Source organism: Callospermophilus lateralis, chromosome 17 (assembly GCF_048772815.1).
Source record: "Callospermophilus lateralis isolate mCalLat2 chromosome 17, mCalLat2.hap1, whole genome shotgun sequence".
Taxonomy (NCBI): Eukaryota; Metazoa; Chordata; class Mammalia; order Rodentia; family Sciuridae; genus Callospermophilus; species Callospermophilus lateralis.
Window position 1 is genome coordinate 16,431,962 of NC_135321.1, and position 24,811 is coordinate 16,456,772.

Consider the following 24,811-nt stretch of genomic DNA (forward strand, 5'->3'; position numbering starts at 1 on the left):
GGATGACAGAGGACAGGGGAAATGCTCATTTAAGGATTCCTGGAACCACAGGAGGAAATTGGTGATGTGTAGACAGAGGTCAAAAATACTGCTTTTTGGACCTTGTCCAGGAAAAGAGCACTAAGACAAGGGAGCTGGAGAAAAAACATATGCCATAGAAGGGCAGGTTGGCATAGGAGGCACTGCCAGCTGAAGCTAAGCTCCGAGTGGCTCCACTGCCCTGGCCCTGGGTGGTTGTATTTGGCCGTTAGGACCAAGGCCCTGTACTTTGGTGATCCATCTTCTCATATTTCCCGGTTCCCCCGCCCTGACTCTACTTCAAGTTCACCTTGCCTCAGGCCCTTTTGATCCCTTGGCACCTTCACCAGGCCCCAGAGCTCCCTTCCCAGGAGCCACACCCCTTGCCCGTTATGACACTGTCCTTCCATCTAATTCCTATCAAGGGCTGCCCAGTCCCTCGGGAGGCTCCAGGGTGAATCTCGCATGCCACCTTCTTCAACCCTCAGTGATATAGTTTGTTTTCTCCATTAGGAGGATATTAGTGTGTTAACAAAATGACTAAATCACAGTGGACTAAGACACAGGGCTTTCGCTGCTCACAAGGAGTCTGGGCTAGGAGAGCTTGTGTTAGTCCGGCGCCTGGTGGTACCCACGAAACCCCAACTTCCTTCTCTCTGCCCTGCCAGGAAGTATGTCAGCTTTTCCTTCTTGTGCTTGTTCCCCAGGGCTGGAATAAGCCGGTTGAAGTATCAGGCATTGATTGCACTTTAAGTAAAGGAAAAAGGAGGTGTTAGACCAGGCACCTATAATATCTGCATCTGTTACGGTTTTGAATGTTTCTTCCCAAATTTCATGTGTTGCAAACATAATCCTCAGATTCATTTGTTAGTGACATCTGGTGGTGGCGGTGACCCATTGGGAGGTAATTAGGCTAATGTGAGGTCATGAGGGTAGGGTCCCCTGATGGCATCGATGGCTTTATAAAGGAGGGAGACAGACCTGTGCCATCACATCTTGCCATGTGATGCGCTCTGCTACGTCATGATGTGGCAGTGTCCTATTTACCTGGACACAGAGTTGTAAAACTACAATGTGCGTCTTTCAAGACGAAGGATGAGATATAGAGACAACCATGGAGGAGATGAAACTAAAAACTCAGGCATCCCTTTGAATGGTGGAATCATGTTCTTGGACTTCCTAGACTCCAGAACCATGCACCAAATAAACTTCTATCTTTATAAATTATCTGGTCTCAGATATTCATTATAGCAACAGAAAACAGTATTAATTCCTCAGTTTATTCACTAAGTGATTTGATTCCCTTCTATGAACTAAGTTTGGACACTTTGAAATGAATAACAAGTGTCCCGGCCCTTAGAAATTTGAGGCAGCAGACAAATCAACTGATGACCATGTTATATGCAAGGAGGAGCATTGGAGTCTTATACCCAAAATACCTTGGAGCTCATAAGTTCTGGACATAGGTTCAGGGGATTCCCAGCCTTTGGTGGGTTGGGGATTGTTCTAACTTCTCTGATTAGAAAAGCTGGGTTTGGGGTTAGGGATGTAGTTCATTATTAGAGCACTTGCTTAGCTTGCATAAGGCTTTGGGTTTGATCCCCAAAATTACAAAAGAGGAAAGGAAATGAGAGAGGAGGCTGGGTTGGAAATGTCTTTGTAGATAGCCAGATGTAGATGTGGCTCTGCTGTTGCCTGTGGAACTCCAGGGAGATTTCCAATCCCTGAACATTGGTGACTTCCAATAACACTTCTCAACTCTATATCCATCCTTTGATATGGGTTTCATGGTAAAAGAACTCCTCTTTTCTCTTTTAAAGTGCTGAAAGGACGTTGCAGGAGAAAGAGAATGATTCCTGTCATTTCAGCATTACTGATGTTGATGAGAGGGATGTGTGGTCATCCCTAGAGTCTGCTCCATCCTCCAAGCCCAGAATGTGGTCCGTTCATAACCTTGTAGCCTTAGCTTAGTGAAAACCTTTCTGCAACCCTCTTTATTTGGAAGTTAGAGCCTGGCATGGCCCTCCCACCCTGACAGCCTCCTTCCTGTACCAACACCTGCACTCCCTCCACAGGCCCTCCTGTGGACCACATGCGGCCACCAGAGGTGCTGGCCCACATGGAACTCTTGTTCCCTCCACAAATTCCACCCCCATCACACATGGCCTGAGGACTCAGCCTCTTCCCCCTCGGTGCTCAGATTCCACTGGATGCCACACCACTGGATGGAACCACTTGGTCCCTGCCTGCATTTGGAAGGGTCCTCTGTTGATGGCCCAGCAACTCCAGACAAACTCTGTCTGGATAAACTAGTGAACTCCTTTGCTATCTGGTGACCGAACCATACCTTCTCCAACTAGGACCTAACCATACTTTCTCCAGCCCATCCAAGTCTGTCCTCTGTGACTCTCCCTCATGGAAGGGTACCAGAGAGTATCCTTATATTTTATAGTGCTCTTCCATCACAGTTACCACTTCTTTAGGTTTTACTTCCCTTGTCATACCTCCTGTATTTCTACCTCCTGACTGGAGCCAGGCTCTTCACCTTCTCAGTAAAGAGGCATTCAGCATCTTTATTTCAGATTTATTTTTCAGAACAAATGAGAAAGTCCTCCTAAAGCCCACAGCTCAGGGTTGTACTCATCGGGGCTGCTCAATTTCCTCTTTGCCTTAGCTGTACTTCCTTTTCACAGAGAACAAGGAAACCCATGTCAGTGCGTACCTTCCGGGCACCAGGCACTATACCAGGCACTTGACAGGATGATGCTGACGTGCATGTGGTTAGCCTTACAGGAGGAGACAAAGGGTCAGGGAGGTTAATGAGATTACCTGGGGTCCTTCATGCCATAGTGGACTAACCTGGGCTATAAATCCAGGTTGCCAGTCCTATGCACCACACGGGACAGTAGACTTTCCCTAGAGCCCCCAACACTCCTTTTTACCTAAGTGAGAACAATTTTCCTATATAACAAGCCCTTCTGAGTCTCACTGGGTCTCTCCGCTCACTTCGTGGTGAGAGTAGCTGAGCAGGAGGGCCATTTGCTGGAGCACGTCTATCCGTCATGATTTGACTAAGAGGCCTACTCCTGTAAGAAAGGTCTGACTCACTGGAAAGGTGTGAGCCTGAGGTTTCTCTCTATGAGCTGGCTTCTGAATAAGGTGAGGAGCCTGCTCTCGGAACTGCTGCCATAAGTCTCGGGGAGTAGGAACTGGGCTGTTAAAGGCTCCACTTTGAAAAAATCTCATTGGTTGAAGTCAGATTTATGGGATTTCACATCAACTGTGGATCATCCCATGGTTTGTTGGTTGAACCTACCTCCCAAAGACCAGCCATCTTTGTCAAGTTTACCAATGCTCCCAAGGGCTTAGAACAGTGCCCGGTGTGTTGTAGACACCCAATGTTTGTCGAATGTATGAATTTAGACTGTCAAGGGCTCAACCTGTGTCTGGACCTGTGGGGCTTCACGAGGGTATTTTCAAGTAGGATTTTACCTTAAAAGCAAGAGTAGGAAAGAGTGAATATACCACAAGAGGAATATGACTTTTCTCAATCAAGGTTTGATATTATGATACTATAGTGCCGTCACCAAATTTATCCTAATCAGAACATACTCACCCTGTGTTGCTCTCTAGATGTTAGCCTCTTTTATGAATCAGCCTATTTCTCTGTTAATATACTAATCATTGATAACGAGTAGGTAAGAATAAAGGTACAAACCCAGAAAGTAGTTTTTTAAACAGAGCCCTTTGAAAAAAAAAAATTGCCTGGTGCCTGGCAGAGAATTCTCTACCTGGCAGTGACTCTATGAATATCTATTGGCACTGATGATATTGTGATGATAGCAAGATCCTAAAATAAAGGACTGATGTAGGTGGGGCAGATCCAGAATAAAAAGGCCTGAGAGGAGCAGCAGGGTTTTTGACTGGGTGGTCTCTGTACTCATCTCCATCCTAGGAAGCTTCCCACACGTCGCTGCTTAAAATAAAAATCTACACCAAAATAGCAAAGGGAAAGAACACTCTCTCCATGTGTTATAGGTGATCAGGTATGGAGAGGACCGTTTTGAGGACAAAGGTGGTTCATTGCTACTTTGCAAGTACTATATATATGTCATTTGTCATTAAGCTCTTTGATACTTTAGAAAGGCCTTGTTTCTTATGTCCCCCAAATTATCTTTCTTGTTTTTTCTTTTCCATGTTAATATTGTGAGGAAGAAAAAGAATTTAGAAATAAAATACATGCAATCTTTTTCTTTTTTAGAAACACCAGAATTTGAACCAGTGGTGCTTCTGGTTAGAAGTCTCCTTTAAAATAGGGCTGTCGCAAAGTTAGGAGCAAATGAAAGTTAAAACCTTTTCAAACATAGAGCTTTAATGGGTGACCTGGTACATGCTTTGTTCATTTATTCATTCTTCCAGCAAATACTTATTAAGCACCTACTGTGTGCTAGTCCGTGAAACGGGCCTTGAATGCTACATAAAACGGAACCTTGTGGAGTTCATAATGAACTTCTTCTTGTTCCGTCAGCAATTTTATGCCAACAAAATCTGGAGTTAAGTGAATCTCAGTGTAGCTTAAGAAGAGAAGAGGAAGGATGACCGACTGGCCGGTGGCAAGCAGCGTGGGGAGAGAGTGCTTCCTGTTGGTGGTAGGTGCAGGGATTGCTGGCCAGGCAGGAAGACTCCTGGTGTGGGACTCCCTGCACACTCGGCCTCTCAGTTCTGTCTAACCAGAGGCTGGGAGGGCACCTGCACTCTTGCCCTCTCCCTCTCTAAGGCTAGTCCTCTATTCTCTGCACATTTGCATGGGGCTCTTCAAAGCAGGAGACCTGGGTGGGTGGGGCAAAGATGGAGTCACCTTAATGCCAAGAATTAGCATTAATTCCCTTCTCCATGACTGGACGGAATTTGAAATAGTCAATGGGCCGAATGTTTCAAGAGACAAGAATGTGGTCAGAGTTTGCTGCTTCCTTGAACGGTATCCAAAATCTACAACATTCAGAAGGTACCCAGATGAGTTCAGTCCTCAGACCGGGAGAGTTCTGTCTGCTGCCCACTTCCTCTTTTCCTCCCTTCCCTCCTTTCAACCCTTCCCTTTTCTCAACAAACTAGACAGTCCTGAATCCCCTGGTTTACCAAAGGCCACAGGGCCTCTGTTTTAAAGTCTGGGAGGCACGTCAGGATTTTTATAACCTTTTCAGGGGCAAAAGCTGATTGGCGGTGCTGATAGCCTATTATAACTCCATTTCTTCATTAGAGGTGGGCTCAAAGGACAGGCCTCTCTCTGTTCTTTAGTATCATTATTAACGAGAAAACTGTCATATTTGGGGGACAAAGATTGCTCATTGCTACTTTACAAGTACTGTGTGTTTCCTTTGTAATGGTCAAGTGAAATTCATCTTTCTAGAAAGCGGCACTCAGATCATGTTGTGACTTATTAGAGCAAAATCATTAACATTCAATTTATTTCCACCTATTTTTATCAGAGAAAGAGAAAAATTATTCAGTAAATGGTGACTGTCAGGTAGCTTTTTGCTTACGATGGTCAATTTGGGCAAGGGTTCTGTGGAACATAGAATTACTTAGATTTGTATTTTGCCAGGAAGTCTCTGACAGCTAGGGTGATTTGGGGGATTACTGTGCAGATTTCAGTCACTCCAGCTCTTCTTGTCCATTATTACAATCATTGAGGATTAACACTCAGGACAGCAGTTATGTCCTGCTGAGGCCTCTCCCAGGAACAATTCTATTAATACCACTTTTCATCTTCCCAGGGGCAAATTCAGGAAACAGCCAGGGAGAGACGTTCTCTCAGCCAGAAGCCAGCTTTCCCAGAGTTTGCTGGGAAGGAGTCTCCATTCACCGGGACCACAACGGATTCCTTCTCCAACTTATGGGGGATCCACAAGAAAAATGCATCTTGGACCCAATACCTAGAGGAAGGGGGTCATGCTGAAGGCCCACAGCAGGAGGAAGAACCAGGCAGAGAAGGCCACCCACCTGGTGGTTCTGGGGCAGATGGAGAACATGAACAGAACACCCAAGAAGCCCATGCTGGAAAGATGTCCCTGGCTGGGCCCTCAACACATCTCCCCTGGGATGCTGGTGCTGACTGCAAGGAGCCCGAGGTGCCGGAGCCTCTCTCTGCTGCTTCCCCTGGCTCTGCAGACACCAGCCTCCCCTTGGAGAACGTGTGCAAGGGCTCAAGGAGCAGAGAAGCAGCATGTGTGACAGAGTGTTTTGGAGTCAGTGACCAAGGAATGTGTTGTGATACCATGGATTCTCCTGTTGGGGCACCAGCTGATAAATATTTGCCTCAAGAAATCTGCTGCATGGACTATGAGCTCACAGAAGGTCAAAGCAAAGTATGTGATTTATGTCCTTCTGATGACAAGACACTGGCAGTTCTTTTACAAACACGAGGTCCTGAGCCTTCACAGTCTACGTGTGCAAACAGCAAGGACAAAAACACAGCTGTGTCCCCTCTTTTCATTAGTACTCTCACCTGGAACATGTCACAGGAGGCCAATGCAGGGGGACATCAGACTGAGGTAGAGAATTCCTCCTGCGTCTTGTCCTCCACAGCACAGGATGGCCAGGAGAGCCCAATCCCACTCAGCTTGGGAGAGCGTGGGGAGACGCATCTTCCTTCCTCTGAGGATAACCCTTTCCTGAACTTTAAGGAAGGAGGTGACCAGAGTCCCAGTGTCCAAGTCACCACCGGCTCACCAGCCAATCATGGCTCAATCTTGAAGCTTTGGCAGGAGAAGCCAGCAGCACTGACTGCTCAAGTCGAGGGTCTTCAGGTGGCCAGGGAGACCGAGGACAAATCAATGAGTGCGGTTGCCACCAAAGTCCACCCAGCCAAGTGCCAAGTTGCTTCAGTTTCTGAGAACAGCCTTGCAGATGGTGCCAAGGACAGCTCACCTGAGGCAGCAGACAAAAATGTTGTTCTGTTACCTTCCAACGTACAGTTGGGTCATATTTTTGGTGGTTCCACAACCGAATCTACAAAAGATTCACCTTGCCTGGCCCTCAGTGTTCTGGAAGTTCCTGGTCATGTTCCCCCACCTCTTGAGGGAGAGGGTTTCTGTGACATTTCCCCTCTTCGGATTGATAATCAGTCTAGAGATGTGAGTCAGTCCACAGACAGAGCAGACATCAGGAGCCTTGAACGGGATTTCCAAGAAAAAGGAAGTGAAACAAAGCAGAGAATCCAACCGGACAGCTCATTCTGCCAGGGTTCTCTTTCTGTAGATGATTTCCAAGAAAGTTTGCCCCCGGCTTCGGCTGCTCTAGAGGAAGCCAGCAAGGTGCTCTTGGAGGTCTCTCCAGCAAAGTCCAGGGCAGAAAGAAGGCGCAGCTCAGGCCCAGAGACTAGTGTCTTCATGATGGCGGAAGCGGCTGCGGAAGAAGATAGTCAGGCTCTGAGCGGTGTTCCGTCTGTCTCTGAAACACCCCAGGAGCACTTTGGACTAGGGAGTTGGGAAGTAGGAGCCAAGTTGAAGATTATAACCCTAGAGGCCTCTGTTTCTGAAATTTGGCCTCCAAGACAAGGGACAGACCCTGAGGATAGGAAGGCAGAAGCTGGTTCCATAGCCCCCGACAAGGCCTGGGCTCTACCTGATGCTGCTGTGTCTGAGGCAGACCTGCTGGAAACAGCATGGGCTCATGGTCCTCAGGCTGAGGCAGGTCCAGCTCTAGCCAACAACAAGGAAACCTGTGAAGGTGAAGCGCCAGCCACCAGGGCACATGGGAGCACTGCTCCTTCCCAGGGTTTGCGCCAATCTAGACTCCTGGAGTCGTCTGTGGACCCTGTTGATGAAAAGGAATTACATCTCACAGATTCACTATCAGAGGCCTCTGAGTCTGGCAGGAAGGAAAACGTTAACCAGGAGGAAACCCAGCTCCAGGCGGATCCCCCTGTCTTCTTTAAACAGTTTCTGACCTCCCTTAACATCCTAGAGTCCTCTGTAGACCCTCTTGATGACGAGGCAGGTGTGGTGGTGTGCCCCAGGGCTGAGCAACCGGAACCTTCTGAATCCACACTAGGGGCCATCAGAGAGGGGAATACATCAGCTGATGGAGACTTGGGCCAGGGAGTGGACATTTGTCCTGCCATTCTGCAAGTTCCATGTCCCCAGGACAGTGGGGAAACCATTCCAAGCAAAACCAGAATCAACCAAGACCAAGTAGACAGGGAGAGAGAAGAGGCTGAAGGAAGTCAATATAACCAGGCAGAGGTGCAAGACCAACCTGCCAGGTGGCCAGCGGAAGCAGGTGGGCAAAGAATTCCAAGTGCATGCAGGATAAGCCAAGTGCAAGAGGGCAGGGGCAGAACCTCAGGGGAGGCAGAACAAGGTCAAAAGGACACCCCCAAATTTATTTCCCCCACTTCGCCTCTTTCTGATTGTCTTTCAATAACACATGCACCCGTTGGGGTTGATGCTCACAACTCCACAGTTTATGAAGGACCTGAAAATGATGTTTTTGAACCCAGAAACCATCAATACGTATTTTCTGACTCAAAGGAAAGGGGAACTATGGAGAACGAGTGTGGGAAATGTGTGCCCTTCTCCAGTGATCTTACGCTGTCACCTTGCGATTCATCTCCCGAAGGAACCATCTCTCACTCTTCACTCAGCTCTTGGATTGAGGAACTGAAAACAGAAGAGCCTCAAATTGGGGAAACCAAACCCTCGGGCTCATCTGGCTCCCCCCAGATGACTTTGGCTTTCATTTCTGGAGAATGTGAGTCAGAGAACTCCTCTGAGTTCCTGCAGGACCTGTGGCAGAAGGGCTTCCACTTGGGCAGGGAGGACAAGCCGGGGGTGAAGAAGCCCAGCCGCGTGGCTGCCCAGGCTGGCAAATTACCAGGGACCCATCCAGCAGTGGTCACGTCGGAGGAGGTCAGGAGGCAGCAGGAGACCTCGAGCAGTGGACATTTAGCTGAGGGAGTAAAGAAGAAAATTCTGTCCAGGGTGACAGCCCTGAGACTGAGATTGGAAGAGAAGGAAAATGTCAGAAAGAACTTGAGCCTTCTTAAAAAGATCCCTAAGCTCGAAAAATCCTTATCATGCACAGACGAGAAAAAAGACCCAAGAAAGGTAGCTTGCAAAAGAGAAGGAAAAGGTGAGGTTCTGTAGCTTTCTTTCATTGTTGAAGTTTGGGTTTGTAAGATGAGGTGTGAAGTTCCTGTGTCCTCTTGAGCCCTTAGCAATTCAGGTAAGCATCCAGCAGGTGGCCACGGATGCCATGGTGTGGACAAGTGGCTTGGAACGCAGGCCTGTGGGTCTCAAACTTGAACAGGCATTAGGAACACTGGAGGGCTTGTTACAACCCAGATTTCCTGGTCCCACACCAGAGTTCTGATGCAGTGTTCATGGGGAGGTGGGCTCAAGTATCTGCACTCCTATCAAGTTCCCAGGTGATGGGGGACGGGGTGGCACACCTGAGAAGGGCTGAGAAAGGCTGCTCAAGGTGTGTTTGATTGAGGGAGCATGATTACAATCCCTTTCTATTTAGTTATCCTTTAAAAATTATCTAAAAAGATAAACAATGTGGCTAATTAGTATAATTAAAAAGAACCCAGCAGGATATATGTAGAAAGAAGTATTCCAGTAGCATTTGGGATTCTCCTCTTTAATCACTGATGTTCATTCAAAATGGCTTTAACTTAATCTTGGTTTTCTTCCAAATATGAGTATAAAATTTCTTTCCAACTCACCCTCCCGCTCTCTGAACTTAACCTCCTTTAACCTCTGGTGGCTGAGTTCCAGATTTCAAGCCACTTGAACCTCAAAAGCCCTTGTAATTGCAGTTATAGTATCACTTTAGCCCCCAATTCCATTCCAGACCCTGAAACGGGCCTCTTTTATTTCAGTTCTTCCCTCCCACACACAGTGCAGAAGTCAGGGGGGAAAACAGTACAGGGAGCCAGAGCACAGTGCCTGGGAGCGGAGCTCTGGCCCCGGTGACCTGGAGGAGAAATTTGGTCCTCACTACACCTGGGTCCTCTGACCCCGAGGCCCGAGCTTTCCTTTTCTCAGACCTCATCAGACATGGTTCTGAAAAGATGGCAGAAGAAACTGCCTTCTGAAGAGAGGTGGGGGGGGGGGTCTCCAACAGCTTCTTAGTGCATATTTTGAAACATATGAAAGGGAAAGAAGCAATGCTTTTAAAAAAAAAAAAAAAAAATCTCAGAAGTAGTTTCAGCCTAGAGGGAAAAATTTTATTTGGGATTCTTGACCACAATTATTCAAATGGCCTGTGGAAGGAAGGGTGATGCTGAGAGCCATGCTGTGGGAGAGTTTGAGCCCAGCACTGCCACCCCAAGCACCGAGGGCTGCTGACAGGGCAGGCCACATTCTCAAAGGCACAGTGCTAGCCAAGCTGGGACCTAGGGCAGTGGGCCACAGGCCCAGGGGCCTGAAGAGACCTTGGGATAGACACAAACACTTTTCCAGGCCAGACCAACCCAATGTGGCAGTGAAGGACCATTACCAATGCCCCCCCAGGGCTGTGGGGACCACGAAGAGGCAAATGAGATTTGGGATGTTTGCAGGTGTTTGGGCCCTTGAGGGAGGGAGCTGTGCCGCAGTGGTTTAGGGCCCAGATGAGGAGCTGGGTTGCTTGGGTTCAAGTCTGGCTTCTGCCAGGAACTGGGCAGCCTTGGACAAATGCCTCAGCCTCTGGAAACCTCGCTTTCCTCACCTATCAAATGGGGGTGCTGATAATAGGACTCATCCCCACGTAAAAGTGCAAAGGAACATGAAGGAAATGCCCATGAAATAAATTCAGAACTTCGTTCAGACACAGGGTCATTGAGTCTGAGTTGATACCAACTGAGTATTAGAAGAAAGAGTGCCTCCTAATGCCCAGCCTCTCTTCTCTGAGGATCACCAGGCCTCACGGAAAGGGGAGCCATCTGGTGAGGGAGCATTCAGGGCACCCTCACTTGAATTCTTCTTGAGTCCCAGGAGGGCTCTGCTCACACCCAGGTAGGCCCTGACCCTATTGTCCTTCCCCAGCGGTGGGCGAGATGCCTGTTGGGTGGGTCTTTCCTTCTCAGGGAAAGGTAGGACAGTGCCCGGGGCCTTCCAGCTTCTGGCCCTAACCACAAACAAGCGTGAGGCCATTTCCCTGAAAGAGCCCTTACCTGGCTTGGTCTACAACTGCCTGACCATGCATTGATTAAGGACATGCTGGTTTATACAGTGACCCCAATTACTTGTGATAATTAGTGCAGCGAGTACTTATTCAGTAAGAATCTTCCGCGTGTGCCTTGATCCATACGAAGCAACAAAGCCAAGGACAAGCCACAGGAGAGATGATTCTCTTCTGGCACTTACCACTTGGCATGGCAGATTGTATAGGCTCCCCTTCGACAACGGTCTGCCTCTTCCTTGTAACTTATTACCTTCGAGTTGTCTGTCCATCACGGATTCTGTATATGCCCAGCTTCTTTAAGAACCTACTCCACCAACAAATACTCAAAAGATTCTTAGTTTTGTCTTTCCAGGGTAAGGTACAGCAATTTCATGTTTTTTTTTTTTCTTTCTTTTTTTTTTTTTTCTTTTTAATGTCACCACTAGGAAGACACCAGGCTAAGAAGTTCCCATTCTGCCTGGTGCAGAGTCCTCATCTCTGCCCTTCAGACCTGTGGTGACACCTTGCCTGTGTGCCCACAGTCTGAAGCTCACCCTGCCCTCCCCTGGAGCAACCCAGATTCAGTGCCCGCCCATCAGTGACCTGGTGGGCTAGGAGTTGGAAGTGTGCATGTGGCAGGGGGTGGGGAGGGACTTGGATGATTCTGAAAGAAAGAAAACAAAGGCCAGGTAACCTTTTTGAGGCATCCTCAGGACAGTGGAAGCCTCACGTCCACCAGAGGACTTCTGTGTGGTGTTTGCTCAACACTTGATAAACAGCCACGCTCCTGGGCCTCCTTGCACTTGTTTGACTGAAGTGCTCTTCTCTCACACTAAGGCCCCCAGGCTCCTTGCAGAACCCGTTTCCTGTCTCCCAGATCCCACCCTTCAATTCTACACCCATTTAAGGCCCTTCTCTCCACCCTCCCACTTTTTTCGTCTTCAACACTTAAAACAAGCCTTCAGAACATGTAGGTGTCTGCAGATGGCCCAGGAAGATTGCCACCACGTGGAAGGGACTTCAAGGGAATAGCCCAGGAGGAGGTGAGTTGGTCAAGACCTGGGTCTAGCATCTGCGGCTGTGCCCTGGAACAGCCTCCGCTTGGGCAGGAGCCGCAGAGCCCAAAAGAACCAAATGAGATTTGCCATCAGTAAGGACGTGGTGTGTTTTCTCTCTTGATGATGACGCACTTGGCTCCAGTAATGTTGTTAGTAGTCTCAGCTACTCTCTGGTTGAGGGATTTGTTACCAACCAGCCCGTTGCCGCTTCCTGGGCACATAGTTAGCTTTAAAATATGCGTTCTTATAGCCAAGTGTCTGCGGGGGCCCAGGAAAGATGGAAAGCTCGTTTAACACAACACTGCTTCACTGGAGTGGAACAGGAGTAAACAAAGCCTCCCGAGGGATACTTTTGGCTTCCCTGTGGATCATATAATGTTTGTAACATTTGTTCCTGAAGCTGCAGAGCACGTTTCCAATCATCTCGCACATCTGACTCTGTCCTCCGGGTGTTGTGGCATCTATGCCGCCACCCAGTGGCTTCTCTGACTAACTACACATTTGCAGGTCAGGCTCTGCGCTCCTCACTATAAAAGGTGATATTTAAAGGTACCATTCCAGCCCCTGAAATCATTTCCTTTTGATCCCTGTTTCATTCAAGTAGACACCTCATTTGAGAGTGAGAGGGATGTCCACATCACTCCAGTCCACAAGCCATCTTTAGCAAAGATAATTGTGAGAAATGAGCATTTTTCAACAAACAATTTATTATTGAATTGTCTTTTACTTTATTGTCTTAACTGCAGTCACCTGAGTAGTCCATATTTTATTCTACTTCCTAATCTCTGGATCTAATTTTGACCTGGATCACCTGGTAATTATTTAAAAGCATCTTTATTTAGCCCAAGTCCTATAGACTAGGTTGCTCCGCCCTTAAAAAAAAAAAAAATCTCAAGTTCTGTCCCACAGAGGGCACTATAGACCTCACCCAAGGAGTTTTAAGTAATGAAAAACAGGAGTTTTCCATCAGAGTGGTTTGCTCACTTTCCAACTGTCCAAGCAAGCACATCACCTCTCACTCATATTCCTCATTCACAAGTTGGGGGTGTTATTCCTGTCTCTCGGAATTGTGAGAATTAAACAAGATGCCATGGGAAAGTCTTCTGCCCCTACTGACCTACACCTCTCTTGTTTCTAGCTCCAGTAGTATTGAAAAAGATCCAGGCCGAGATGTTCCCTGACCACCCTGAAAATGTAAACTTAAGCTGCCAGTTTGCAGAAGTTCACGAAGATTCTACCATCTGGTGGACAAAAGATTCAAAGTCAATAGCTCAAGTCCAGAGAAGGTGGGATGTTTGATCCTGGTTGCTTTTCACAGTTGATACACGCTTATTTCTTAGTGTAGCTGTAAAAGAAAATCATAAATTATAGGAAGTAAAAAGGCAAACGGAAGTAAAGATCCCTTGCCCACAGCTCCAAGAAGAGTGGGAGTGGCATTCAGATGCCTGAACAGGGACGTGGTGGACGATTCTCACCTGAGCTCTGCCGCCCGTGAGCTCTGTGTTCTTAGGAAGTCACAGGACCTTTCCTTACAGTTTAAACTCAGGAAACATGTTAGTATTCTTGACTGAGGATCTCTGGTCTTGAGACTAAAGAACTCTCTTCTGTGTGTCTGTGTGTCGCTAATGAGTGTTTTCTGCTGCATAAACTCTTATTAATCTGACAAAGGTGAATAAAAAGAAGAAAAGTTCCATGATTTTACCAAAAAGTAGTAGCTACTCAGGATGACAGGCAGCCGTCTCTGAGGTGGGGAGACCAGTTAGTTTCTGGGTCCCTAGGACAGCCCAGGCGGGGAGCCTGAGGAAGAGATGAGTGAGGATTCTTGCCGGTGTGGGCTGAACCTGCCTCTTGGCAGTTAATGATTGTTCAGCTGAACTGAGGAGCGCAGGCTTCCTCTGCTGCATTCTAGACGCAAATCACCTGCCTCCATGAAACCAGCGAAACAGCCTGCAGGCACCCATTCTTGCTCCAGGAGGCCCCAGGTCAGCCCTTGAGCCACCAGAGGTGTTCACATGCCCTTCAGCTGGTTGTGTATAGATTGAAAAATGGAAGAAAATCCGATAGTTTCTGTGCAGTTAAATCAGATTTGTCTTCTTGGAACATACGTCTGGAAATTCTTTCCCAAATGCAGCTATGGAAGACGAGAGCTGTGGTTTCCTTTCTATCAACATCACCCCAGAAAATCTAATTAGACTGTGGTTGATCCAGTAATCACTTGGCCTAAAAGGTCACCATGACCCTGCCTGTCCTATGTATGGCTTTGAAAGATTATTATAATGGAGAAGAAGTAGACTGACTTTTAAGTCAAGGAGTTCCCCTAGAACTTTATTTAATAAGTACTAAGTATTCATATTAACTTTATTTTTCCCTGAAGCTGCCAGCCAAGAACAATTAACTAACACTTTCAGTGTCTTTCAATTAAACAGGCTTGGTTGGTGCTTGAATTTTCCAGGTTCCTTTTCCATTTGAGGCATATTTACAAAAACCTCACCTCCCTCTAGGGAGCATATGTCAATAGTAAGCACTGAAGTCTTTTAAATTCTTAGTAGTATTTGCTTCATTTCATGTTGGCAATAGCTTAGTTGAACCCATCTGCTCTACACTAACACTTGAGAATGTTTGGAAATGATAATTCCTTTGTATATTGAGAGATCATTTACATTATTTCAGGTGGGTTTTCAAATATTAGGTAAACTCTCTCACCCCTACTTTTAGTTGATTGTTTTCTTTTAAAAGTCCCTCCATGAAATATCTCACTGCCTTATTGTGTTATTCAGCTTTCCATCACTATGACAGAGCATCTGAGATAATTAACTTATGAAGAAAAAGGGTTCATGTTGGTGCATAGTTTTTGAAGTTTCAGTCCAATATTTGGCAGACTTGTTTCTTTTGGCTTCTGGTGGGTATGCTGGGTGGCAATGTCAGAGAGCATGTGGTGGAGCAAACTGCTCACCTCATGGCTAGGAAGCCAAAGAAAAGTAGATGTGGAGGAAACCAAGAAGAAAGTGGTAGCATGCTCTGCTTGTGCATGTAACAGTGAGATGTTTTGGCTGTGTGGAGGCCCTTGGCTTGAATTTCTCAATGTCTCAGGTCCTCATCTGTGAAATGAGAAGAGTAACCATCTTCCCTACGAGGTCATTCTGAGCATGGACCTCTAAGTGCTTTAGCACAATGCCTGATATTCACCGAGCGCTCAGTGTGCACTAGCTGACAGCACCTTCAGCACCAATACCTGCCACCACTCTGTTTTGTATTCAGAGCACGATGTCTGGAACTTAATGATATTGGATAGGTGGGTGGTATTCGCTAGGGGAAGACACTATTTATAAGGACTCCCCCAAATCCAGGCTGGTGGCACACATGTAGTCCCTGCTGCTAGGGGGGATTTGGCAGGAAGATCACTTAAGGAGTTCAAGACCAACCTGGGCAACACAGCAAGACTCTGTCTTTTAAGACATCACCAAAAGGAGGCGGGCCTCAGTGGTGATGTTTTATGTAAAACAAAGGACCCCTGTTGTCTGGGTTTAGGTTAGGGTATGGAGTCACCAGATTTTGTTCAAGTGCATGATTGAGGTGAATTCTGAGCAGATGTGTTGTTGACAACTCCCAGGTGACTGTTGTAATTCTGGGCTCTGCAGCTGAGCCTGGCAGTTGAGCCTCAGGCTTGTTTCTGTGGACTCCTCTTGCCAGTTAGAGTGAGGGGGTTAAACCTAAGGGTCATGGTCCTCCGCCGATAAATGGATGCTCAGATAGCCCGTCGGGGTCTAGTCCTTTCGCTGGACCACTGTGGAGGGGAGGAATCACAAGGGGGAATCATTACCTTGTCTCTCCTTTAGGGCACTAGGAGAAAGCGACTTAGGAATGGCTAGGTCTGTGAATGTTAATGTCCCCCTTTACAGCGCAGGGGACAACTCCGCCGTTTCCTTGACCATCGTTCAAGCCAGTCAGAAGGACCAGGGTCTCTACTGCTGCTGCATCAAGAACAGCTTTGGAAAAGTGGCTTCCGAGTTCCACCTCACCGCCCAAGGTAACCGCGGCTCCTCAGTCTCAGGTGGAAGCCCTGGCCCCGCCCACTTCCGAATGGACACCTGGACTGAAGCCAGTCTCTTCTTTGTCTTCTTCTAGTTCTCAAACAGCTTTCCAGTCATGGGGATATTAAAGGTAAGCCAATGTGAGTTGGCCTGTTAGAGGAAGTGGGCTCCCCATGACAGCTCCCAGCGAGCATGTCCCCACAGACCCTTCCAACCCAGTGGGGAGCTCAGGAATGGCCAGAGAAACAAGGGGCGATTCGGGAGCCATTTCCATGAGATTGTAAGGGCTGTCTTCCTCTTGTCCTGTCACTGGGCTGCAAACACCCTCAGGTGCATCGTTGATGAAAGAGGGTAACCTGTAGTGATGCAGATGCTGGGAACACCGGTTGGGGGAGTTTGGATCTGACCTTTTTCTGTCAATGTCCACACTGGTTGGCGCTCAGCCCTCCTGTGTGGGGTTCTCCAGCCTGTGACATTTACACAGCACATTTTGATTCCTCAATTCCCTTTTTAGGCTGACTAGCTGAGCAGAGAGAGCCGAGGGCTGGAGTATAACCCTGTTCATTCGCATCTTAATGAAAATGAAAAATGGGTTTTTGTGCCTTTTATCTGGTGTCACCACAGCCTAACAGCTGCTGCTCCTGGACGCTTCTGCCACCAGAGGGCCATTCATTGAGTCTCCCACAGTTTGGTGGAATCCACATTTGTCATGTATTCCCTCTTAGGGGAAATCACCCATCTGCCTAGGTCTACCCATGCCCACCCCTACCTGGTCTGTATTTTTCCAGTTTCCATGGAGCAGACACCCTGGGCATGGCTAATTTTACTCTATCCATGTGGTCAAAAATTGTGAAGCTGGTGGAGATGCCCACAATCAGCTCTTGGGACCCAGAGCAAGGTGGCTCCGAATACCCCTCAGTGTCCCGCCCCACCACCGTGTCACTAACTCTTAGCACAGCATAGGACCTTTGTTCGGCTTTAGGGAGGATATGGGTAAAACTTGGATGATTAAATTGGGTTAGCGTCTTAAAGTTGTATTGTTAGTGCTGAGTTTTAAAGCAACCAAAACACCTGAGATGTCTGTAAAAATAGGACAATTGAAGTGATCCAGGTGCACTAAGATCCAGGATGCCAAAAGCAAGAAACTGGATCAAGGCTGGGAATGGTCTAGCAAATATTGTGATATTGATCCAAAACAATAAATTTAAATGCAAGCTCTTCATAACCCCCCCCCATGCTAAATCCATGTCTTCAGTGTGTAGTGTACTTGTGTTTTAATTTAAAATCCTTCCCTCATTTCTGTTTCACATCCCCAAAAGTCAAAATATGCAAAAGAATCCGTTCCCTTCCTCCTTCTGCTCTAGAAAACAAACCGACTTTGATGAGGGCTTTGCTGTTTCAGTCAGCTTCTTAGCACTGATTGGCATTCACATCTGACATTTGCTATGACATTCTTTTTTTTTTTTTTTTAAAGAGAGAGTGAGTGAGAGAGAGGGTTTTTTTTTTTTTAATATTTATTTTTTAGTTCTTGGCGGACACAACATCTTTGTCTGTATGTGGTGCTGAGGATCGAACCTGGGCCGCACGCATGCCGGGCGAGCGTGCTACTGCTTGAGCCACATCCCCAGCCCCTGCTATGACATTCTCAATTTTGGTTGGCATAAACTCGTGTCCCAAGGCTTTTACCAGTCAAGAATGAGACCCTAATGGGGACATGTCACAGACCACCAGATGGAAGTGGTGCCACTGGTAGGGCCTGTTGACTGCAGCCAGAGTCCCTGAAGACATCCCCTGCTCCCAGCTTCTGCCCCTCTGTGACGGGGCGTCCATTTTCAGTGACTCACTAGACTGGGGAGGCCACACCTGGCCTCACTTGATACTGTACCTTTATTTGGATCAGCTGAAAATTGCTTTTAATCACCTTTTTAAAAATTATTATTTAGAGAAATCTTTCACTAAATATTCATTGAATTCTCTGCAGGAGAAACAAATAACATTTTGCAAGTCAGTCTCTAATTAAAAAACTAATAAAGCTAAACTCCCGGGAAAGCCTGAAATGAATGATGGGCCAAATTAAACACAAGTAACCCAACTTAATGATGTCATTACATTTTATGAATATATTCGCGATTTGCTCTTCCCTACCTCTCAGCAGTCTTTGCCACAGGGGCTGCAGGTAGCCACATGGTTTCTCTGTGTGTTTAGAATTTGGATTTTGCAACTTCTGGGTGTAGCAGAGAACCTCAGGGAGTTGTTTTGGTCTCCTGACACTCACCGGCACCTGCTCCAGCCTTTCCTGTCCTCTCAGGGAGTGCCCCCTCAGGCGCTGGTATGGGCAGGTGGGCAGGTGAGCAGGGCAGTGGAGGGCTCGGTCTAGCCTGAGACCTGAACTGCCATACTCTGGTCTTTTCTGAGACCCCCTCAGCTGCTCCGTGTTCCTGTTATCACCCTTCCCAGAGAAGACACTGGCCTAAATAAGGCATGCTTCCTGCCATCTCCCGCTACAGAAGAGGTCTGAGCTCTGAGGTGACGCCCTCAGGAACAGGGACATTTCAGGCACTGCCGCAGCAGACATCCTTGGACAGGACATTCTCTCACCGTTTCTGCCAAGTTGCAGGTGCAAACCTGCTTCCTCTGCAAAGGGAGTCACATTCCAGCTAAAACTCCAGCTCTTTCCCCACGGGGCTTTCCAGAGACAAACAGTACTAATTTTTTTTTTCTTTCATGGTTTATCCTTGTTAAGTAGACATTTCTGTTGGAACTGACAGGATTGTTAACTATACCACATATAATACTGTACCAAAATGTATTTTTCTTCCTATTTCTAAGTATATTGTCTGGAGCAACTTTTATTTTTTAATTAAATTTAATGTGTTTTTTTTTAATTTAATTTTTTTAGGGGGGGCGTTGTTTTAATGGAAGGAGGTTTGCAGCACTGGTATCCAAGCCAGGCCTCAAGCTAGACCAGAGCTCCACCACCGAGCTACATTCGCAGCCCAGAACTGATTCATTCAAAAGCATAAACCTACTTTTTACCTTTGAATTTTCTATCTGAATTTTAGAAATCTGGGGATTTTGAAGGAAAACAGGATGTGGCAAATATGACTCATGTTTATTGGGTTCTGGCATTAAAACATTTTCCATATTCTTTAAGTGGTATTTGAAGCAAATTGTTAAAATGAAATTCATCATGTCACTAGAATTGAGAAGGTTTGGGTTGTATAAAAAGCAGTTCCTATTCATTTTTCACCTATTTTTAAAAATTTAACTGTTATAAATTGAAATTACGCTGTTCATTATAAATTAAAAGTTTTCTTCTGGTTCTGTCACTTAAGATGCAACCTGTTATAACTCTCGCCTAAGAGCTTACCTGAGAAAACAGCCCACTGGAACCCAGGACAGGTTGCTCAGGAGTTGCAGGGGAAGAAAAATATTTTTCTTCAACCTCCTGAGGTCTTAGTTGGAACAGGCCCCTGTAACAAAAGACAGGTAACAGGAGAAAAACAAGGTGAAGTGTACTATCATGCATGTTTTATGTCTACATTGGAGACACCCAGGAAATGAGTCATTCCCTGAAAGGGGATTTTTGAATTCCAGTTTATAGAGCATCTTCAAACAAGAAGCAGGAAATTGTTAGAGAATGGACGAGATAGAGAGAAGGACTTTTGAGTTTCTAAAAGTGGCTTCTTGCAGAAGGCAAATAAATGGTGGATAAGGGCTAGCAAGTGAAGTTGATTAATGTAGATTGCCTGGGGCTATCTCCAGACCCTCAGGGGTCCAGGCTGTCCACAGTGCATACTCTCCCTGGTAGAGAAGGGTAGGTGGGATGTCTTTTGTCTTTGTAGATGTATGTTTTAATTTGGGCAAATAGAGGAAGGCCAAAGGCTTTCCTGCATCTGCTTCTTAATTATCTGCAGTTCACAGTCTTTTTGCTCAAGAGGTGCTTTTGAGGGTGGCCCATTCTGGTCCCCAGCCTTCAGATGGCCTCTTTGAAATCATTTACAGCACTTTTTTTTCTGAAGATCCTCTTCCTTCTGGCAGCCTCCAGCAATTCACCCATGTTTTCTCTCTGAAAATCCCCTCCCTTCCTCTTTCTTTCTGACAATAACTAGGTCTAGACATTAACCGATATTCCTTAAGCATGGGCTCGGTTTCCTTCCAGTTTTAATAGCTAGTACCCCTCACAGGCTACTCTCTTGAAGCACATGATTTGAAAATATTTTGTAAAGAAGAGAAAAACATTTCTCTAAACATACTGTGTAAAAACAAAGTGGGATTTTCACACGACCCCTGACTACTTTTATCTTTTAAAAGTTCAGAAAGATATCAGCTCTGAAAAATAGGTGTTTTTAAAAATCCAAACAATCTTGTTTCATTTCCTCTCTCAGCAAGTCAGAAGTATGATTTGGTCATCTCTAGTTTAAAGTGGAGCATCCTGATTGAATTTTTTCCATTATCATCTGACACATGTATAGAATCAACTCCAAAAAATAGCTGCTTGGAAATTCAGGAAACAATTCTACTTTTTTTTTTTTTTTTTTTTTTTTTTTTACAAATAAATCCAAAATAAGTCTACTCTTTTCAACTTGTCTTCAAAGGATATTCTTTTCATATTTTGTTCTATATTTTTGCCTATTTCATATATATCTCATGTGCTTTCTCAAGTGAGGCAGTATCACTCTCAAGGGAGCAAAAAATCTTCCTCTCTTTGTGTATAAAGTACAGATATACACATGGTACATGAGTGTGTGTGTGTGTAATTTATAGTGTTAAGATTTTTGCAGGGGAATACTTAAAAAATATGCCCAGAAAAGGTGCCAATCATGATAAAAGATTGATACAACACTATTGGATCTGGTCATTTGTCCTTCCTCTCTCTTCTACACCCACCCTTGACCCATCTTTTTGACTTGCTTTCAGTTATTCTGCATGGTTCTGCTTTTAATTTCCAGATCTGTCTACAGTTCTTTTCCTGGTCTCCCCAGTTTCACTCCAACTGGTCTCCTCTTGCATGTGTCCTACGGGGGTCTTCCAGGGACCCTCCTACATCCTCCTTCAGTGACACTTCCTCTCCCCACAACCCCACCGTCTCTCCCTTTAGCTGTGACTCTGTTAGGAGTTAAGTGTGGTTAACCCTCTGGGTTCAACAGGTCAACCCTGTCCTCGCCCTTACATGATGGGAGACGCTGGTTCTCCAAGGATCAGGACTGGGAGATAATCTGTCTAACCAAACTCTGCTATGTTTTAGGGTGTGAAGAGATTGAATTTAGCCAGCTCATCTTCAAAGAGGACTTCCTCAATGACCACTACTTTGGGGACCGCCTGCGTGGTCAGATTGCCACCGAGGCGCTGCACTTCGGGGAGGGGGTCCACCGCAAAGCCTTCCGCAGCACCGTGATGCAGGGCCTCACGCCCGTCTTCCAGCCGGGTCACGCCTGCGTGCTCAAGGTACACAACGCAGTCGCCTATGGGACCAGAAACAACGACGAGCTCATCCAAAGGAACTACAAACTTGCTGCCCAGGTGGGTCTGTCTGCCCAAAGGTGTCCCTTCAGGTAGGAGAGTGACCATGGTAACCAGAGATGAAAATCAGACTCAGAATAAATGAGTCTCCCAAAGGCGTTTCTCTTTGGGGGGCGGGGGGTGTAGAAATCAAAGCTGAATGCTGGGGGGTGCTCAGTTTGGGATGTGGATCCAGGCTGAATGCTGGGGGCCTTTCAGTCTTGGAGTACAGATCAAAGTCAAGTGGTGGGGGGTTGCTTAGTTCTTGGAAGTAATTTCTTGGTCTCTTACCAGATATTTGGGACTTCACCAATGCCTGGAAACCCCTCTCCAGTTCTGATTTGAACTATGGTCATTTCTGTCCCTAGGAGGCCCCAGGAGATCCCTGGGGATTTGAATCTACTTGGACATGGAAGATAGGGCAGGTGGAGGTTGGAAGCAACAGGATTCCCAAGGATCTCAGTGACAGATTAAATCAGCACTAAACTCTTGAGTGTTTTGTTTTGTTTTATGGAGCGGGCAGCAGTGGGGTGTATTCAAAAGGGTTAGCATTTGTCTTATTTCCTGCTTTTCTGAATTTGGTTCCAAATAAGCCTATTAAACTATATAGAGAGATTGGCCCAAGTCTCCAGCTAAGTTCCCATCTCTCTCTGTCACTGAGTTGCAGAACTTGAGGCCAGAGGGGAGGAGAGGGGAGGGCAGGGGAGGAGTAGCTTTGACTTCTCCCCTCCCCAGCTCCCCTTGACCCCTGTGGTTCACTCTCCATACCAGCATTGGTAAGCTGTCAGGAGGGTTGGGTCTAGCTCTTTCACAGACTAAGTGCCCTTTCAACATTTTTACCCATAACCTAGTGGACTGAGCTTCGATGACTCTCCCAGGTCCTGTCAATCATAAGCCATCCACGATTCAGGTGTGGTGATGTCTGTGAGCCACATCAGCCACTCTTCTCCAAGAATGGGGCTTTTCCCATCATGTTCCTTTCTCCTCTGAACCCACGCCTCTTTTTCTTTTCTTTCATTGAGGTTTCCATCTTGAGTATGGCCACTCATAGAAAATCCCCCAGCACACAGACTCCCACTCAGAAAAGAGGGGGAAGCGGAATGCACTTTGCTTTTCCTGAGCCAGAAATCTTGTCAAAGTGTCCTTATTTACTCTGCAAATTACAACTTAGAAAAGGAATTGCAGGGGGAGATCTCACAGCAAAACCAGGAGCCCCCAACCCCAGCATTATCTGTCATCATGACAAGGGGCCAGCCCCAGTAGTTCAGGGGTGAACTTAAGCTGGTTTAGAAGTGTGATAGTTTGGGATACCTTGACCTTGGCCTGGGTAGTCCCTTCATGTCTCAGAGCTCCTCTGTATGTGGCCAACTCTAGGTTATGATAATTACTGCTTCAGGGACTGGAGATGTAGCTCAGTTGAAGTGTTTGACCCCCAGCATGAACAACAACAACAAAATTAATAAATGTGTGCTTTTGATGGGTTCAGGAATCCATTGGTGTGACCTGTACTGGGAAAATTGCCGGAATGATATTACTGGGTGATACTCTGATTCCTTTTAATCACTTGGATTTCCCATGTGTTTGGTGATGCAGGAATGCTATGTTCAAAATACTGCCAGACACTATGCCAAGATCTACGCTGCTGAAGCACAGCCCCTGGAAGGCTTTGGAGAAGTGCCGGAGTAAGTGAGTCTACCCTGCCTTGGTTGTTACCACCCTGACTTGCTGGGGACTCGGAGGGCTGGAGGGGTGAAGGTGAGAGTTATGTCAAGTGATAAGGTTGGTCTCTGTCTGTAAATACCATGAGGATCCCATGCCTGCTGTCCTGTTTGTCTGGACTCCAGGGACACACAGAGAGATACCTGATAAATATCCTTTAAAAATGTATGCATGGGCAGGGTGTTGTGGCACATTCCTATAACCCCAGCAGTTGGAGGGCAAGGCAGTAGGATCAGGAGTTCAAGGCCAGCCTCAGCAAAAGCGAGGCACTAAGCAACTCAGTGAGATCCTATCTCTAAATAAAAATACAAAATAGATCTGGTGATGTGGCTCAATGGTTGAGGTTGAGTGTTCCTGAGTTCAAACCCTGGTACCCTACCCCCCACCCCCAAATATGCATGGGTAAATAAATGACTGGCTAGATTAATTAATTCAATAAATATATCTACCACATTAAATAGGAAAGAAAAGGTATCTATTCTCATGGGTATAACATTGTCTAAACAATGAGCAAACCCAGGACACTGTCCAAATGTAATTAATCCTATGATGAAAATAAGATATGGTGATGTGACAGGGAAGAGTGGACCAGTGATCAGGCTACTGGTAACACAGTAGCCACTTCCTGGAATCCTACAGAGATAAATTACACTGATTGCTTTTATCCAGTCATTGAAGCAATATTTTTTGGCCTCAGCAAATTTGGAGGAGTCTGGAGCTTGTGTTTACTGGCCTGTATGTCTGGGTGTGATCATATTTGCATGCTAAGTGGAAGGAGGAAGCTGCAGGAAATCCCAGCAGAGCAGCCATTTATACAGCAGGCCTGGGAGGGGAGGGGAAAGGAGGAGGGAGCTTGTCCAAGTGCCCCTGTTGAAAGTAACAATACTTTCCCTTAGGTGGTCTGTTGTTGAGCAGAACCAGTAGTGTCTCTAAAGCTTTCCGCTCATTGCCAAAAAATACTTAACATACTTATGTACTACATAAGTATTTGTCAGCAAATGAAAAAATAATAATGTAATGCAAAGAAAAAACACAATTGCTTTTGAAAGTACATGAAAGAGAACACAAAAAGAAAAAGGAAATGGAGGCAGACCTCAATGGACCAGCCGTTCTTTAATAGGCAAAAGAGGGGCACGTTTTTGAGGGGAGAACGGGGGTGGGCTGCAATAAGGGCCTGGGTTTTGTAGGGCTTTATCAGGGCCAGGTCATGGGAGGAGTTTTGGTGACTCATTTGGGTAAGGCAGGAAGGCAGGTAGGGCGACAGCTAGGCAAAGTCCCTAGGGCCTGTCGTCCTTATCCTTCAGCTTCTCTGTTAAATGTACGGAGACCGCAATC

General features: G+C 46.4%; 1 protein-coding gene across 1 annotated transcript in view; it reads left to right on the forward strand.

Annotated features, from left to right (window-relative positions):
- The window catches only part of Alpk2 (alpha kinase 2), a 116,150-nt gene that overhangs the window by 68,122 nt on the left and 23,217 nt on the right, over positions 1-24,811 (forward strand). The window contains exons 5-10 of the mRNA XM_076837029.2: positions 5,793-9,150; positions 13,363-13,510; positions 16,124-16,251; positions 16,350-16,385; positions 21,504-21,778; positions 23,351-23,439. Of these exons, the coding sequence (XP_076693144.2) occupies positions 5,793-9,150; positions 13,363-13,510; positions 16,124-16,251; positions 16,350-16,385; positions 21,504-21,778; positions 23,351-23,439 (4,034 nt within the window). The remainder of the gene's footprint in view (positions 1-5,792; positions 9,151-13,362; positions 13,511-16,123; positions 16,252-16,349; positions 16,386-21,503; positions 21,779-23,350; positions 23,440-24,811) is intronic.